The sequence below is a fragment of the Cygnus olor genome, chromosome 11 (assembly GCF_009769625.2).
Source record: "Cygnus olor isolate bCygOlo1 chromosome 11, bCygOlo1.pri.v2, whole genome shotgun sequence".
NCBI lineage: Eukaryota > Metazoa > Chordata > Aves > Anseriformes > Anatidae > Cygnus > Cygnus olor.
In genome coordinates, this window is record NC_049179.1 from 18,537,130 (window position 1) to 18,556,259 (window position 19,130).

A 19,130-nucleotide genomic window follows, 5' to 3' on the forward strand; every position below is an offset into this window, starting at 1 on the left:
AAAGAAATTACACTGAAAAATGTCCTTCATCCTCTCGCTGCAGAACTGACCTAAGATAAATGCCTACAGGTCTGACCTTGAAGGGCTTCTCTTACATGGATGTGCCTCACTCATATCCGGAGTCATAAAATGTCCTATGGAAAAGGACGTTTGGGTTCATGTTCAGTTGTTTGGATTATTTTTTTTTAAATAAACATTTTCCAGCATAACAACAATCTCTGACTTGAAAAAATTATTATTCCTGTTCCAAATTTAACCCCATAGAAAATAAACAGCTTCTTAATGTGACGTAGCCCAGCTTGCCCCCTTGTTAGGACACTCCTGGAGGACTGAGCTGGGGAAAAGGCGGCACAAGGCCCACACGTGTAGAGACCAGCACTGTCTGTGCCATCAGCTCAGGTGCCAGAGACTCCCAGAGCTGAGAAAATTGGACACACAAGGGCAGAGCAAGATCCTCTACACCCCTCTTTCCTTTTTCCTCATTTTAATTCATCTCTGGCTGCAGTACTTGGGAGGAGGGAGATGGCAGGGTTTCTAATCCAAGCTCTTTTTGGCTGAAGCAAGTCAGCTGAGCAATTATCCCAGAGAAACAGGATAATTAGTGCAGAGGGGAGGCGAGAGCTGAGATGAAGAGCTTCTGTCCACCCAGTGGCAGACAAAAGCCACCCACCCCTCCACAAGAGGGAAGAGTAAAGCATAGAAGAAAGCTACCGCCTGGCAAGGCTGCCGCGCTCCTGATGTCGTTTCTGTTTTAACTCCTGTCTTTAACACAGCCTCCTGCTGCAGCCTGATGGTGAGGATACTGAAGCTACACCCCCAGCTCTAGCAAGCTGTGGCACAGCTCTGTGCAAGCCTCTGAATAACAGCAGAGGGGACTTGGTGGGTACGTGACCACCTGGAGATCTGGGCCCTCACCATACCCCGCATTTCACGTGTGACCCAAGCAGGTTCCTTAGCCTGGACTTTGACAAGGGACACCGCCACCTTCCACCCAGAATAAATACATTAAAGTGTACTGGGTTTCAGGCAGCGAGATGGCGTGAGCCAGAAGGATGCAATCAGAGGAGACACCTGCCCTTCAAAGGACGCCAGGGGATGATAACTGCTGCACTGTCACCATTTCCACTGGTGACCCCACCAACGCGGGGTGGCTCAAGGCACAGAAGGTGCTGAGAAAAGTCCTCACACCTTTGGTGTGTTCAGAGCTTCCTTCAGGACTATATAGTTACATATCAGCCCCTATCCCCAGTTACATTGTGACTTTGTTTTTCCACCTAAAGTAACTAACTTGCTTCAAGAAAAATGTCCAAAATTGCCCGTTTTCTGAATGAAAACTTAGAAGTCTTGGGCAGAGAAACAAAACCCTCCTAATGCAAGTGCGACGGTTTACTGGCATTTCACTAAAATAGCAACAGCTATTTGTGAGGAGCACGTCTGTAACAAACGCAGAGGTAGAGAAGTGCTGCCTTGCAAACACCATTCTTCCCAGAGTTGCCTTTGCAGTTCTGGAGGCACTGGCTGCTTTCACAGCCAAGTTTGCCACCGCTATGGAAAACAGGCTGCACATGCAAGCCAGCTGAAGTCATGCAGACTGAAAAGGGCTAGGCCTGCTGCTGCTGCCACTGTAAAAAATGTTATTTGGAAACCATCTTCTCCGAGAGCTGTATAAGGAATCAAAAATCCCTGGTAGAGATGCCGGCTTGGTGCTTTTACATTTTTTAGCAGTGACTAACACAAAAAAGTTCTTATCTCAAAATAAAGCATTTCTGCCCCTACAAAGGCATATAAGCAGGCAGGGCAGGATGGCCTTATATAGCTGGCCTAGCAACGTCCTCTTAACCATTGTATCTGAAGACCTTTTTGCAGTGGACTCTCAAAAAGAAAAAAAAAAAACACCCAACCAGTGTGGATGGAAAGCTATGCCAAAGCCCTGCTCTTCCTCAGCTGCCAAGCAGAGAGCTCTCTTGATTCCATCAGGGTTGTGTGAGGAGGGCCACCTTCGTTTCAAGCTCTGCACACAGCGAACACACGTGGTTGCTGAACACGGAACACACACCCCTCCAACTTCCCCGTACGTCAGGTTAGCAGTCCACTTACCCCTACATTTGGTTTCTCAGAAGTGGTAAGAAAACTTTACAAACATCTACAATTTTGTGATTCACACGGAATTTGTTTTCTGCCTCTTCCTGAACTGTTTCAGCCATACCCATTTTATTAGCAGATTTTGCAATAGGCTTGTATGCGCTTGTTGTGGAGTTGCTAAATTCCAGGTCATACCTCTCACGTAAAGTACAAATTTCTCTATACTACAGTCAAACAACTTCACTCCTCATGGCTAAAGTACCTTATTTTTCTTTCCTCATTTTTTTTTTTACCTTTCTCTATTAGATGTTTATTTCTCAACAAAAATTTGCCTTTAGTGACATCTTATAGGATTGGATATTAAAGACAGATAGGATATGTTGGTCAATCTGGCTAATTTTGATGAAACTTCCTGACAGATATTTTGACAATGAGCTAAAATTATGTCAAAAATTCTGTCAAATTACAGTGAAATATGCAGGACAAACTCCAGCTCAGTGCAGGGACAAGGCCACAATCAAAAAAGAAAATGAGAAGTAAAACACTAACACCCAATATGCCTGGCCAGAAATGACTGTAATTAATCAGAGGTAAGTGACATGGAAGAAGCATAAGTCTTTCAGTGCCTAAGGAAACACAGAAACATGTTTTAAAAGCACCACAAAGCAAGCCATTTCTTCTACAGACTTTTCCTTTTATGTCCAATTGTTTTCTCTCTAACAAGGGTTGAATTTGTAACCAGTTTTCTTGTAGGGAAGACATTAGATCTCCCTATGATATCCAGCTATTTGCATAAGACTTGTAGGAATCCAGGAATACCATCCAGTGAGGCTGAGATTGGCACTGGGATCAGACAAATGTAGCTTGATTGCACAAGCTTCCTTGAGAAGCCAGGTTTAAATAAAGCAGAAAACAAAACAAACAAAAAATATCAACAAAATCATCCTCCCAAGTACCTCATCAAGAAATGTTTTATTCAGATCCTTGTCAAAAGTCATCAGGAAAATTCAGTGGGGTGGAAGGAAGGAATAATGAAGCATAAACTGTCCCAGCGACCATCATTTTAGGAATTAAAAATACCTCTTTGCACACTGTTACTGCAAATCCCAACCATTAGAAACAATCGTTATGGATTACGATGCCAAGCTACACTGAGTCAGTCATGGCATTTCATTTCTTAGTTGAACCTCTCCATCAAAGCAAGACTGGGCCTAAAGTACCATGATCTACAAATTTGAAGTTCACAGTTATGGCATGTAAATGAGCTTTTTCTTTAGCTTTCTTGTTGATCTTTAAAAGGCTTTAAAATAAAGGCTTTTTTTTTTTTTTTTTTTTTTTTTTCAAAAAAGCTGTTTTAAAAGACAAGGTTTGCTGATGGGGTCTCATCGTACTGGTTGAAATTAATAAACAAATGAAGAGTACAAAAATACTTGGACTACAGAACAAGCTTGGACTGAGAATGAAGATATTTGACCTGTCTCTTTCTCATTTGCATGGTGATAGCCAGAATAATTGGCTGGTTTCATCCAGTGCTATTAAAATCTGAAGCACTCTTTCCATCAACTTCAAAGAGGCTCGGATCAGGATGTTATTGCAGTGATAGGGACCATGCCTGGGCAACAAACTTGGGTGTAATTGCATTTGCGCTGCGTTCATTGCTAGTTATTTCCAGAAAGTAAATTATAGGATGGTTTCTGTTAGCAGTCAAACAATGGTTAATATGGGTAGAAAGAATATTTCTATTTCCTTAAGATGCTTCGCAGTGTTAACTGCTTCAGGTAAAAGGACAAAATCACAAGTTTTTTGTCCCTTGATCCTCACAAGGAATACCATTTTTCAATAGCACAAATTTCACCTTAATTAGCAAAGTATCCCTGTCAATGGTTATGTCAAATATTGAGACATTCTCCAAAGTCCTTTTCTAAATGCTTCTGGCATACTTTGCTAGAAAAGACCTTGTGAAAGTTTTACTTCAGGAAATCAAACAAGACTTAGATTGCAGCAAACATTTCTTTACAGCTTTTTACCTACATTAATTTCATCTACAAGCTAAAAGTAGATTATGACAGCCCCAAACTTGCACTGTTACTCTACTGAATATGTTGAATATGTTGAGACATCCTCGGCAAAGCTAGTCTTTCTAAACAGCCTTTTTGAAAATAAAAGAAAAAGCCTTTGAGCTTTTTCTTCAGCTTTCTTGCTGATCTATTTATATGTCACAGTTGAATGTGACTATTTCATTATGTCATAATATAATACTGGATCAGCTTCGTATAGTTTTCTTAGTCCAAAAACAGAATGTTCAAGTATAGCCAAGCTCAGATTTAGACAAACCTGAAAAACAAGATTTCTATAGTCTTTAAAAGATCTCACCACTCGCCTCTCCTCTTTTTTTTTTTTTGGAATGTTTTTACATAGTCCAGGGAGAAAAAGATTACTTTCACCTTGAACGCAGGAATTTCAAGAGTTCAATGCCATCTTTGGGCTCCAGTTTTTGGAACAGTTCACTTCTCATTTACTATCAGAGCAAAACATCAAATACAGGAGAAAAAAAAAAAAAAAGGCTGTGCCTAAAGTTTTGATATTCTGATCTATGACCTTAAACATGAATGAGAGGTAGAAAGCACATTTGAACATGTTTATACTTAGTAGGTGCCTATCAAAAATGCTGACATGAAAGTTCAAGAAAACAATAAGAAATTCCAAGTAACCTCTATTGGAAGTGATAGTATATGGCTGATATTCCACACACCTCTCTGCAGAAACAGAACTGCTTACCTTTAAGAAAATGAACCTTCTCAAAATCTTGAAGATTAAATAACCCCAATATAAATGCAAGCCTTGAAGGATCAATAGCTGCCCATTGAATAAGAAGTATGCTATGACAGGAGTAGTGGAGTAGTATGTAGGTTGATACAACGTGGCACGCAGAATCCTAAAAAAAAAAATAAAGGTCACTGTTACGGTGCAATATTCCTTCTCCATGCAATTTATAACGATTTCTTATTTCACATTCCAAACTGATCAATTATTTCCACAAAATTTTAAAAAGCTCTGCAAAGATGACAGATTAATTAACAAGCTGTGGCTTTACTATATTATCTCTGCTGAGGTACAGACTTCAGAAGATAAGAAATTTGAGTCTTGCATGAAAGTATGCTAAAAAAGGATAGATTTTTTTTTTTGGATCTTGAGCTCTGTGTGGTCTAGATAATACGCAACACAGAGCTTGTCTATGCCATTTTTTCATGCAAATTCGCTCTAATCTGAAATCCACATTCAGAGAAAATCCTGCAAGCTTTGCAACAGGGCTCTTTGTTAATTAACATGTGTTTTGTCCATCTTGCGACTTCACTTCTTCCATATTATTTTGGGCTTTTTGAGTCCTTTTAATCTCATCACGTTTTGCTTCCAAGCTCAAGAACAAGAAACTCAGTGAAGCAAAATGATTGGAGATCACTTGTGCAGTTAATCAAAAAATAACAAGAAAGTAAAAGACATCAGCATTTCTGAAAAAGAATACTACAGGAAATTAAAACCTTGTGCTGATCAATGTTCAGAACTATTAATTTAACCAGCTTGGGTCTCTAAGGGTTTGTCCACATGCAGGGAGGGGCATGAAAGCAAACTAGAACAAATCAATGAAACCGTGAATGTGAAACACATTAAACGCTTTTTAAAAGCTAAACATGTTAAGCATTAAGCACACTAAGCACCCGTGTGGATACTCCAAAGCAGATTAAATCATAGTAAATGCTCACATGAATTTGCAGTGCTAAGTTATGATTTATGTGCACTAACTTCATAAATTAATTGGTTCACCTTAATTTTTCTGAATGTTCCCCACATAGGTAAGTGAGGCGAGGTACTACCTGAGAGATAGGTACCAAAAAGTATGCACTACAAAAAAAAATATAAACTGCAATCATATAGGACAGACTGTACTCTGCTTTGCAGCAGGAGGGATGTAATGAAAGGGACAATGATTTCTTGTAATTAAGCAGCTCAACCCACTCGAAAACATAGGAGCTCATAGTATTTAACTACAGCTTATGAAAACAAGTTAAATAATAAGTGAAAGCCTTTATTTATGTTAATATGTTTGCAAGAGGTTCATTTTAAAACTATTTTTACTTAAATTTTTAAAGAAAATTACAGTGTTTTTTTTTTTTATCAACTCTTCCAGCTGGCCACTAAAGTCAACAATAACAAAAGCCCAGCTTCTGCTCTTTAAGATACAATCCATTTCTTCTCTTTTCCCATCACAACCAATACTAACCTCTCAATGGAAATGGGAATGAAATAAAAGCCTGTGACTACATTAAATATCGCTTACCAGCAGGGGAACAGGATGATCCTTGTGATGAAGAATGCGATAGAAAAGATGATAAACAGCACATTGCAGGTTTTCTCCCAGCGAGCGTAATTAAACATTTTGGCTGCCTACATTGAATAAATATCAAACATATTACAAATATTCTCTGAAATAAGTTCCTTTCTGCATTTTCATAAACAAGAACTCATCTTCCACCTAAGGAGGTTTCCTCCCTGTTTGACATACAGAGCAATCATTTTACTGATACCTAATAAAGCAGCATCAAAACAGATTCTTTGTTTATATTTCTCCTTTTATCTCAAAAGCAAGAACTCTGTATCAGGGGCCTAAGGAACAGCTCTCTGATATGAAAGTAGAAGTGCCATGAAAACACAAAGTGCTCTTGAAAACAGAGGTTCATCTCTCATTGTACCAGACTCAAAGCGGGCTGAATCAAAGAGAAGCCGCTGGCCATATCTACACACTCCAGAGGAGCAGTGGCCCTTTATACACAGGCATTCTGGTGCATGCATGTTACCCTTCTGCGTGCCTAATTTGGCACTTTTCTTCCTCATTGAGGGCCGGAGGTCCTAGCTTTAGTCTCTGTCCCACTAGTAATGATCTTTATCACTGCTTCTCCCCTAGCAGCAGTGTACAACTCCCCATGCTTCATTTAGGAATCACCCTGTTGAACAAAACATCTGTTCTCAAGTGCGAACAAAGCTCCAGATGCCAAGCCTAGGTCTAAAAAGCATTTTGATAAACTTCTTTTTGAGTGACGGGGCTGTCACTTATGCCAGTACCCAACTTCAGTTTGCATCTGAGTGCTGTCGTACCAGTTGTTGGTTCAACTGTTTGTAAGGGCCACACAGTAAATTGGACCACAAAACAGTTCAGGATTAAAAGTAATCCAGCAAAAGAAACTGCCTTTAATCTGGACCAATCCCAACTGCACGACCCCACTATTAGTTGTTCCATCAAAACTGAAAGCATATTTGGAGAAGAAATGTGCAATGAGAGGCAACAGCCTGCAAGATCTGCTTGCGGTGGTACTGCCAGCAAAATAGGTGATGAAACTACACTCTGAACCCTGGGGCTATAAAACCAGAATAATGCCATTGAACGAACTACAGAGAGTATACATCTTTTGAGAAACCCAGCAGCAGGTCTCTGTCACCACAGAGCTGTGTGCAGAGAAAAACACTTCCTAATCTTAGGACATTTCTGAACATTGATATTTAGTCCAGAGATGGAGAAAAAGGGAGACATTTTTCTCCTTCCAGTACCTGTGATACCTTGTTCAGAAACAGCTTGAGTATCTCCAGCCAGAACTGTATGATGTAGACGTGCCCCTTGGGTCAACACAGGAGTGTGAATGCTGACAAAATTAAGACAGTTTAGAGAAGTAGCCAAGCTTTTAGCTGCTAAATTTGCTTGAGAATTGGTATCATGACAAGCTGTTCTCAGGCTAGCCAACTTGGTCTAATTTTAACAGTGAAACAAGAATAATCCAGGGAGGCAGCTGTATTTCCAGTCCCTGTACTGTACTGCTGAACTTCTCTTCTACTCTTTTCTCATAATGGATTCTGTAACATTCTGTAAATTATCTGGAAGCTCTCTTTTAGCTTACAATTTATGACTGTGTGAAGCTGTCGCTCTGTGGGGATAGGGAGGGAGCATATGAAACTGATGGCAAAAAGATTAAAACATCACTGAACATGAGCTGGACAATAAAATAATAATAATAATAATAAATATATATATTTTAAAGAAGTAGTCGGGGTTACCTCAAGCCAGAAATCTGCAGTATCATGCACAAATATCACCAGAGTTCCAAGACGCACATAATTGCCACACCAAGAGCCACTCATTAGCCCAATGGCTGCCAAGTGATGAACGACATGAGCCAGAAAATCCTGTGAAGACGAGAAGAAAAAAGGTAGAGCCAAGCAAGCACAGAGCCCTTGAAGGTCTCCTTGCAGGTGAAGTGACAGGCAATGCTTGTCACAGAGAGGTGCCCTGGCAGCCAGAACGTGGATGGATGCATGTGTGCCAGGTGCAGACTGATGCTGCCCTCACGTGGCTGCACCAAATCCCGTATCAGGCCACTTGTATAAGCCTTTATTTTCCCACGTAGAAACAGAGGTTCTAGCTATAAACAAGCCTGACCACTTGCCTTCCTTTTGTTATCGATCCCCAGTGTAAATAGGAGTGACCAGTAAAAACTGATCTCAGCCATGTAGTACCAATATTGGGATGGCAGCAAAGTCTGTAAATGAAGGAAAAAAAAAAAAAAAAAACAGTTAACTTGGAGAATATCAAAAGCTGAACGCCAAGTGAAATTACTTCTTTTTTCCTTTCCTCACTTCTTTTGCTTCTCTGATGCGTCTTGCTTAAAAAATTAAACCAAACTAAATCCATGTTCTGGGCTTCATTAAGAAGGATGTTCTGGGAGCCAAATATTTTAACCTTTACTCAGACCGAACTCTGTTTCTGCTGTTCTTCCCCCACCCCCAAATTTTAGCATGCTTTTTTCTATGTTTTTGTCAGAGAACTACATACAGAGTGCTTCTGCATTTAATTACAAACAACTGCAAATAAACGAAGCTTTCCATTTTGGCGAACAATTAACATTGTAGATATTCATACATCTCATGACTAAAAAGTCATCTGCTTACATTAAAATCCTATGCTTCTGCTTAGGGCACAAGAGGGCTAGGATGCTGAGTTTACATCAGCTTGGCTGCTCATTTGCTTAACTACTTTTCCCAGGTGGCAGAGAATAAGCTTGGTTATCGGGTCCCATGAGTAAGAGGAGCTCGGTAAACTCAGCTAGGAGGCAGGATTCTTTATATTTTTGACCCTCGAGTAGAAGATGAGTAAGGAGAAGGGTGATGGGCCACAGATTTGCCAAAATATGAAGGGGGGGTAGCACACAAGAACCTCTGACAGGTGGGCAAGGAGGCAGTTTGCTTGGAGCCATCTGTTAGGGGATTGTTAGTATAATATTTGAGTAAGAAACCAGAGCCTAGTGACCCTTGGAGATTAAAAAAAAAAAATGCACACACACACACAAAAAACCAACAGTACTGAGCAGAGATTCCCAGAGCGGGGAATTGCATTCTGCCAAGTCAAACCACTGCAGCGCTCCCTCCCTCCGCCTGCGCTACTGAGCAATGGGGTCCAGGGAGCACGCGGCACTTGGGCTGCTCGGCGCAACCCTCTGCATAACGCTGTTCTGCAGTGCCTCACAGCAACACCAGGACTGGTGCAAGCCTCGGGGTTCTGCACTGAAGCCTCTAACACAAAACGACTACTGTGGGCGGCTGGTAACCTGGCCAGGTGGGAATGACAGTGGTCTGGCTGGAGGCAGATGGCTGCAAAGCCCTGCAACAGTCAGCAGGAGGTACCAAGGAAGGGCAGAAGACTCTGGTGCCACACCTCTCCGGGTGGTGCCCGCTGGGAGGGAGAAGCATGTCTGCGGACTACCCCTTCCAATGGGGAAATACCTGGAATGCCCTCAGGCCAACGGACCGATGCCAAAAAGCTCACCTGAAACGGATAGCCAACCCACGTCTGCCATATGTCGTAAAACCAAGGTTTCTGGGAAAGACAGATGATTCAGACGGATCAGCTGAGCCACAATAAGTCATCTTAACTCAAAAATCCTCAATACTTAAACATTCTCTATGTGGAGCGGGCTGAGAAACTGTACTCTTGATAACTGCTCTCCACCAATTTCTAAAGAGATCTTACATCTCAGATTTATTGTATTAGTCTCAGCGTTTTGGCTTCTCTTCAGGACACCTGAAGCATTCCAGTTCATCATTTCATCATCCAAAGCAGTGGGCGTGTGTTTTATTACTGCAATTACTCAAGATATGTTGCCACAATGATTAGATTTTGCTGTGTTTACCAGCCACACACACTGGTTTGTGATGATAAACAGTGTTGGGGGAGAAGAGCCAAATGACCGTAGACACGCTGAAAACTGTTCAGTTGCTCAGGAGAAGCATTAATGACACCCCAGGCAGTGCTCACATAGTTACAAGCAGCACTCTCTCTCTTGCTGCTGAGTCAGAAGTTGGCAGTAACACCTCAATAAATAGCCACGAAACACACTGTTGTTGTGACCCCAAAAAGCGCTGCCAGAAAAGTTTTACTGCTTCCTTTGAGAAAAAAGTGGCCATGCGATGCATTTGTAGGTGTTAACAAGGCACATTGTAAAACCATCTATGGGACTTAAAACCTTTCTTAAAAAGGCTGATAACTCGTACACTTTTTTTAAATCATAGGAGTTTGAGAGGAAAATTTAGAAATCCACACAAAACTTCAGTGTATATTGCAGCCTGCCACATAGATTACATACATCAAAGATCTGAACCCAAGCAGCCACTGAAATCAGAGTGTATGGGCTTTGATGGGCTTTACAAAGATCTACAAATCAGTCCTTGTTCTGTTAAAAATATAATAGCAAAACTTCATGAAAATAACTTACATCATATAGAAATATAAATCCAGCAATGGAAGATGTAAGATAGAATGAAAATCGCCAGCTGTAAGATTAAAAGGAGAAAATAAGAACATTATTTTCCCATAGATATTAACCTGAGTCAGACCTACAGCAAGTCATCATGTATCACAGACAATTTCCACATAAATGTGCCCTCACATTCCACATTAAGGGTTGCCATGTGTGAGCTATATCTAAATTATTGTTACTCAAATACTTATACTTGACTAATTGCTAAAAAAGTAAATGATTTTACATTATCACAATACAGATATCTTGCTTGTGCTTATTGCAGAAAATCTCCAGCCAGGCTCAAGCTGATCAAGCTAGTAGTTACAGCAAATTGTAATAAATTCTGTAAAAATTAAATGTTTGATGACAGCAATCTTTCCCACTGTATCAATTCCTCTTGTTTAGTCCAATGTGAATATTCATCTCACAGCTCAACATCAGCAGACAACCTTCCAGCCACATAGCATATACTTTCCAATCGGATCAAACATTGTGAATGCCGTCACCAACAGCGACTTGTTTCAATTACTGAGCTAATTTCTTTTGATTTTTTTTGTTTTGTTTTTAAACACCAGTTGTTGAAAACTGGGGAGCTCTACGACACTTTAACAGATGCAGTGTAAGCTTTTATCTTATTGCACAGGCCTGGATTACCCATAAACCTCAATCTTTGACTAGGTTTGCCTGCATTTAACTAGGCCTGATCTAAGCTGTTTGTGGTTTAAATGCATATCCATCAAGGCAGATAAAACTCGCAGATTTCCATCACTGATCTGGTAAGTCAGCAAAGGGAGAAAAATTTCCTGTGTATCTTAGGGAACCGAAACTATGTTGTTGCTTATGTATGGGAGAGCAGGATGCTGTGATTTGGAGCCAGCAATCAGCGTTGTGATGACTCTGGAACCTGCGTGGGAGGTATTGTCCCTGGGACTGGGTGTGGCTGGAGACTCAGCCAGAGCGTTCCCACTCCCACCTCTACAGGTGATGGAAAACTTCTTCCTTTGCCCTTTTCTCCTCTACTGGAACAAGCCTGACCTTTCCCAGAGCAACTCTTCAAGATCAGTAGGAAAATGCTGCAGGACATCGCGTGCTGAGAGAGGTCATAATCACAGAGAAAGGCACGCGGCCCCAGACTTGGTGAGAACGTCTCATGGAACAAGAGGTATCCCAGATGAGAACAGCAAACGGCCTCCCAGAAAAGTGATTTGCTAAAAAGGAGAAAAAGCCTTGACAAGAACACTGCTTATGCTAGCATTAATTGATTGAGAGATGTATAAAAATGATGATTGCGGTCTTTGGCAAACAGTAATGAATTGTCATTTGAGAGATAATGATGAGACTGGGAAGAGTAGCCCTGCGTTACCTGGAGGCTGATATCCCAGGTGAAAGAATGAGACGTTCAAAAGACTGAGCCAGCATTTTAAAAGAGAAACAAATAAAGAAAAAACGAGGACATGGGATGTTGAAGACTAGACAAGACGATGTGTCTCATGCCCATGGAAGAAGTCAAGAAAACAATTACAGAATTGCCACCAGATACACTGGTAATAAGCAATCGTTCTACATTTCTACTTTGAAGCATCTTTCCTAAGATGATGAAAAACCACCCACTGCACAGACAGAGAAATTCAAATGGCAGAAATCAGGACAGAAATGGAAGTGGAGAGGGTAACTCACAAGTAATACCTTGCTCAGAGTTAACCAAGAGATCTAGGGAAAGCACAACTATGTCATAGGACAGACCTCACACAGGGGCTGATCTGCCATCAGGTCTCCTCGTATTTCAAGCAAAGGTGCGAGGAGTCCAGTGGACATCGCTGGACTGATCCTGTGTTCAGGGTGAAGTGCATGCTTCAGTGACTTCCTGAATCAGACCCAAAGCACAGAGCACCTAATACAACTGCACCATTGGTCCCCAGCCCTACAAGTCTATGGAACGAATGCACTTGGCAGTAAGCACTCAGTGCTTCAGATGAACTCATCGTACGTAGAAGACTGCCAGAGCACTACCTCATTTTGCATTTAGCCAAGCTTCTTTATGAATTTGGTTAACAAAACCCAAAGTAAAATTCATCCAAATTCACCAAACCTTACACAACGTGTGCCTTTTAAACTCTGATCCTGGCCACCAGAGACAGCCCAGAACAACAACTATATAAAAGGATCTTTCTGACTTAACTTTAGGAATCTTCTCTTGAAACTTTTCTCTTAAACTGAGTCTAACAAAAAAGAATTTAATAGGTGAAGTTAAAGGCTGGCGAGTCTTTTAAGGCAGGGAAGGTTTCATGCAAAGGACTTTCCAAACCCCAGTGTTGCTTAACAGGGAGCACTAATAGCTTAAGTATGGTTTAGAACTGGCTCATCAGATTTTCCTTGTGATTCAGAAAAATGATCCTGTAGATTGCAGGCTTTCAAAAATGTCATAACGCTCGTAACACTGACTACTAGCATGGAATAACTCTGTTCCTTATTTGTTGCCTTGAAAATTATATCCAATTAAATTCACTGACAAAGAGCAGAGCAAGGTTCACAAAATTGCACAAGAAAAACCTGTTTGCTTCATTCTCACTCAGGCTGCCAAGCAAGTTTTAATTTCAGTCTTTGGCTGTGTATAACTAGAGACATGGACGCATGGCAGGCAGCTCTTGTATCGATAGCAGGAAATCTTATTGTCACTTGCAAAACAAAGTTAACTGATCCACAAAACAACAGCAGGAAAAAAATGAACGCCAGTTTGCCAAGACAGTTTATTCAACTCAGGCTTCACAGCAACACACGTCTGTCTATCAACTGGATTTATACCCAGAGGAGATCAAATCATTATCATATTGATTCGCACAAAATAATCTTGATAAACTACTCAACTTTGAGCTTTTAACCTTCGTTCTTTAAGCTAATCTATACTAAAAGAGGTCAAATAATATCATCATGTGAATTTTGCCAAGGTAATCACACTAGCCAAAAGCCCAAATAGTCAGGACATTAGGAAAGAGTTTTACACTGGTACAGTTAGTTTCAGTAGCGAAAAGGGTTGAGCTACATAAGCAAAGCCACGCTGCCTATTTGGGGATTTCCAATTTGTATGAGATTTTGGATAACACTGGAATAGTTAATTAGTAAAATGTTTATGTATGGGGAAGTTCTCGCACGCTTGTGGAAAATCAGACTCTTGAATGCTTTTCCAGTTTTCAATCATATGCCAGAGGAGGTTTTGAAACTTTTTTACATATTCATTGTTATCACTCAGAATTACTCAATGGCCCACCCTCATTAGCAGATTTAAACTCATGTTCCATATGGTACCCTGTGCTCAAGCTGTAACACCTACCACTTAATTAGGATGCCGGGAATCCTGCTCTTGAACTCACTTCTATACACACATTATATTATCCCAAGATAAAAATATGGATACATATTTAAACAGTGAATAAGCATTTTTGTTCCCTTATGATTACAGGCAGACAGACAAGTGTTTTCCTATTCTCTACATGTTTTCATCAAGTGTTACATACCAAGAGCCTACAAATAAATCTATTATTACACGCCAAAGAAATCTGAAATATTTTGGAGTGTTCCCCTCCCCCCCAAGAAACTGTAAGCCTAATATTTTTAAGTCACAGGATTTGGAGAAATACTACTAGATCTTTTCAATTTGTTTGCATATGCACAAACCAAAACCCTAGTCAGACAGACACATCTTTCTGGAAACAATCCCCCACCCAACAGGGCATCTGAGGATCTCACTCACTTTCCAAAACAAAAATCCATAATAAAGAAAATACTTTTCTTACAAAGCTTCCTGGAATTTCCGAAGCACGGTTGGGATCTCAAGGTTTCGCCGTCTCCTAAACCACTTTTCCACCAAATGGACGGTACAGTTGCACTTTTTGGCAAGGCCTTGAATCTCTGACTGCAAAAAGTGGAAGAGCATTAGCAACAAGATCTATAGCAGTGTCATCTTCATTTATTTTGTACTTCACATATCAGCTTCCCACAATTGTAAGACCTTCATTTAAAAATATTACTAATATTAACTGTCCATGGTATTTTAACTTTGAGTCTTCCTGGTTTAATTTTTAAATGACATTCACAGAAATACTGGGTTTTCAAGACACTAATTTATGATAATAAATCAGGCATGAAATGTATGGGGTCTACAAATTGTGCTATTGCCTCTCTGATGACTTCTGATAACTTAAAAAATGCAACTTTTTCTACTAAGCAAGTGGTTTGGCAGGGGGTAACTTTGTGGAGTGCCACATATTGGTGCACGTAGACCTTGCATCCAATATTTTACCTTACATCATCATTAGACTGCATTTAAATGAGTCTTTCAGGTGAGACAGCGTTAAGGTGAGCTGGGCTCTGTTCCCAAATCCAACGTTCTGCCATGCAGGATGGCAAGTCACTTAATCTTACTGAGCAAAATCCAGACTGCCTCCTTTCAACACCTAAAAACAAATTAGGGCTTTTAGTCGCCTAAAATCCATCTAGCCTTTCAAGTGCAGCTGCCAGTTGTCTGTGCTTTATCTGTACTCCAAAGGTGAAGTGGTTCTGCTCTACAGCCATGCCAGCGTGCACCAAGCACAAGGTAATCCCTCCTACTCTAATGACTAGGGGTAACGAGCTGCCTCCTCCTTCAGCCACGTGACTCTTGCATTTCTGGGTGCTCGGTGCCCCACCTGCAGCTTGTAGGCTTCCTCCCTCTCCTCCATCCTAAGAGGCAGAACGTGTGGGCTGACCTCCCCTGGGGCAGCTACAGGAGCAGAGGCAGTGTTCAACTCATCCCTGGGGAAGTTCTTTCCCTCCAAGGCTAGTATGCAAATAGTGGGTGGCAGCAGCACTGCCTCCGCCAAGGTAAGTCCTGTTCAGTTAGTCTCCTTCCCTTGGAACCAAGCTCTGGTATGTGTGCGAAGGCACCTCAGCTGCTGGGGAGGGCAGGACTGCAAACAGGCTCTGTGTTCAGCCCATCCTGCTGGCTGAAGAGCTCTCTACTTGCCACACGGGAATACTGACTTTGTTTTGACAGACGATGGAGCCTAGATGCCCTCAATCGCCAGCCAGGCCTCTGTGCACTCAGACATGCTGGTTCCTATGCCAGACACATAGAAGAGCAAGTCTGAATTATTCCTGTGTACCAAGAAGTATAAAAATGCAAATTCTGTGCTCCCCTTCAGAGATTAATTGTCAAACTGCACTCATGCAGAAGGAAGTTGTGAAACAGAGATCAGGATACTTGGCCAGATAGAGTAGAGCTCACACGTGAACATGAATACATCTACTCCTGACAATATCAGGCCAAAACCACAGTAAGAGAGCAGCAGAGTCAGGGACAGAATGCAAAATTCCACATATCAATAATCATTGACTGAGCACATCTTTCTTTTAAAAAGAAGCGTAGGAAAACTGCAATTTTGGTATTTGTAGTTAAGTGAACTTCCTGAGACTGCATTCGCAGCAAGGTACCTGTTTCCCATCAACAATCAGGTTGCTTCATGTTTTGAGATAGTAAGTGTTGGCTTTTATCTTTTTCTTGTTCAAATTTAAAAATCAACATCAAGTTAACATAAAGATTGTTTTTCTTTCTTACATAAACCAAGAGTAAGTATGCAGCAATATAACAGATCAAACAGCTTCCATACCAGTGTTCCAATATTACTGCTAGCAATAAATATGATAGCACTTTCCAACAACAGATGTCAGCTGATGTTTTCTCCAGGCAGAATGAGTTAAAGATGGAGCACTGATCTTCATTGGAAATAATACTAACAGTCTAACCTAGAACAGTATGCCAGAAAATTAAACATCTTAAACATATTTTCTGTTTTGGATGCTATATACCCTTGTCAGCAGAACAGCAACATAAACCCAAATAAATTAAGTCATCTGTCAATCAGCTGGAACTCATCCCATGATGTCATTGCTAATGGCTTATTGAAACAGTAAAACTTGGGATTTTCCAAAAGCCAAAACTACTTTAAAAGAATGAGAATCCTTACTTGGGATGGGTGTTTTGAGCACTCCCGGAAATAACTCTCTAAAACAGGATTAGGCTGTGGCTTCACACGTCTTACATTCTTTATACCTAAGGCTTTTGCTAGAGGTATAGCAATATATCTGAAAAGACACAAAACGAAAAGATTAAAAAACACAACACAGTTACAAGACCTCAGCTATTCTCATACCAGGATATGAACAAAGTAAATCTGAAGCATTGTAATCTGCTATAGCATATGACTGCTCCATGAGAACAAATAATCTCCCTTTAACTAATCCCAAGGGAGAATCATAGCATATTAGCAATTATGAAAAAAAAAAAAAAAGTAAAAAAAAATTAGACAACCACTTGATTTTCTGGTCCTGAAATGCTCTGAAACTATAGAAAAAATCCTGATTTTTATGTCCTTGTCTTTTTCACAGACACATATGAGTTAAGCAATAGTTAAGGGAACATGAAACGTGAACAGATGATGGAAGATTGCTACTGGGATAATTTCTCCTGGTGACAGGTAGTCACTTAGCACACTGTTACGCTGGGCTACCACAGCCCAGGAAACAGGATTCTGCATGTGGCCTCTAGCCAGTGGCACACAGCAACTTCCCCAGAAACTGAAGGCTTCTCCTTCTTTTCCGTTTTCCACTACAAGGAGCTGCAAAGCCAACTGCTTTGCTCTTCTACTTGGGCAGGCTTTTCCGGAGTGGAGAGAAAAAAAAAAAAAAAAAAAAAAAAACACCTTCCTCTCTGCTGATATCAGCAATTGATTCCCTATTACTCATAGCAGTGGTCAGTTTTCTTCATTCATGGGCCGATTCACTGCACGCCAGATGTATGGGCTAATTATTCATATGAGCAACTTCCAATAGCAGTGCAGTGAGACAGTTGGGCAAGCATTTACTCAGGAGACACTGTGCATGGTTATAAACATATGAACCAAATTACTTTTGATCTCTAATATGAATGATCTTATCTGGTTCTGTTTTAAGTCTGTCCAACTTACAACATTCCAAATTTCCTCATCCTATCCTGAAATGATTACAAAAAAAACACATCTAATCACATTCTTTAGAGAAAAAATGTCAAATAAAACTAATAAAACTGAAACAAATAAGTAAATGCATTGAAAATATTAATATATTCGTAGCTTTCTTCTATGGTACCAATCTTTGCCCATCTCGTAAGATTCCAGTCGCAGAAGTAAGCCATTTAGGTTGGAAATTAGGAGAAATTTAGCTGGAAACTAGGAGAAATTTCTTCTCAGAAAGAGTTGCCAGGCATTGGGATGGGTTGCCTAGGGAGGTGGTGGAGTCACCATCCCTCAATGCATTTAAGGAAAGGTTGGACGTGGTGCTAAGGGACATGGTTTAGTGGGTGATAGTGGTGGTAGGGGGATGGTTGGACCAGATGATCTTGGAGGGTTTTTCCAACTTTAATGATTCTATGATCATTAAACCAGAGTGAGAAAAAAAAGCATCAGCATTACTAGCTCTGCAGAAAATGTTCACGTGAAACTTTGAGATCCCTCCAGTCTGCCTAGATTTGCTACAACTGGACACCTTTGATTTATCAGCCTCACACTAACGTCCTGGGGAAGGATCTAACAAAAGAAGACGTTTGGTTTGGAGGACAAATAACTCTACTCTTCCACCAAAGGAGAAAAAGCCAAAGGAAACCAAAATGTTTCTGAAAGAATTGTTTCTCTAGTGGAAGGAGATGATCAGAATTATCCAAATGCTGTTCTAGAAAATCTGTATAGAAATGCTTTCTGTCCAGGTTGGACCACAATCACATGTTCCTGATACTGAAAAATATTTCCCAGGTTTTCATCTTCAATATTATCTGTAGTAGGTATTTTTAGCAGACTCCCAACTAATCCTCTGTTATGAAATCTTTAGATCAATATTCTTATGTTATCTTATTTTTCAATTATATTTTTTTTAGCATTAACGATGACTAACAAGAGTATAAAATTGAATTTATGTTTCTTACCTTTCACTGAGGAATCGGATAATCAGCAATACAAAAGCATATGGTATTGTGGCATACAACTGATGTGGTTTTGGAAAGACAAGGCCATCACGGTCTACAAAATGTGCCCATGTGACATTGATAGGCATCCATATATTCTCCCACCAGAACCAGCTGTTGAGTGTCTTTAATATGTGCGCCATGCTAAGCAAATAAAATGATAATTAAAAATTAGTCGTGTC

At 40.5% G+C, this 19,130-nt stretch overlaps 1 protein-coding gene across 7 annotated transcripts in view; it reads right to left on the reverse strand.

Moving 5' to 3' along the window:
- The window catches only part of CERS3 (ceramide synthase 3), a 54,093-nt gene that overhangs the window by 18,591 nt on the left and 16,372 nt on the right, over nt 1-19,130 (reverse strand). For all 7 annotated transcript variants that reach the window (XM_040569712.1, XM_040569713.1, XM_040569714.1 and 4 more), the window contains 9 exons: nt 18,910-19,092; nt 16,922-17,039; nt 14,714-14,832; nt 10,896-10,953; nt 9,950-10,000; nt 8,574-8,666; nt 8,185-8,313; nt 6,419-6,525; nt 4,861-5,017 (listed from right to left, as the gene is read on the reverse strand). In XM_040569712.1, coding sequence (XP_040425646.1) covers nt 4,861-5,017; nt 6,419-6,525; nt 8,185-8,313; nt 8,574-8,666; nt 9,950-10,000; nt 10,896-10,953; nt 14,714-14,832; nt 16,922-17,039; nt 18,910-19,091 — 1,014 coding nt within the window. In that variant the 5' untranslated portion in view covers nt 19,092. The remainder of the gene's footprint in view (nt 1-4,860; nt 5,018-6,418; nt 6,526-8,184; nt 8,314-8,573; nt 8,667-9,949; nt 10,001-10,895; nt 10,954-14,713; nt 14,833-16,921; nt 17,040-18,909; nt 19,093-19,130) is intronic.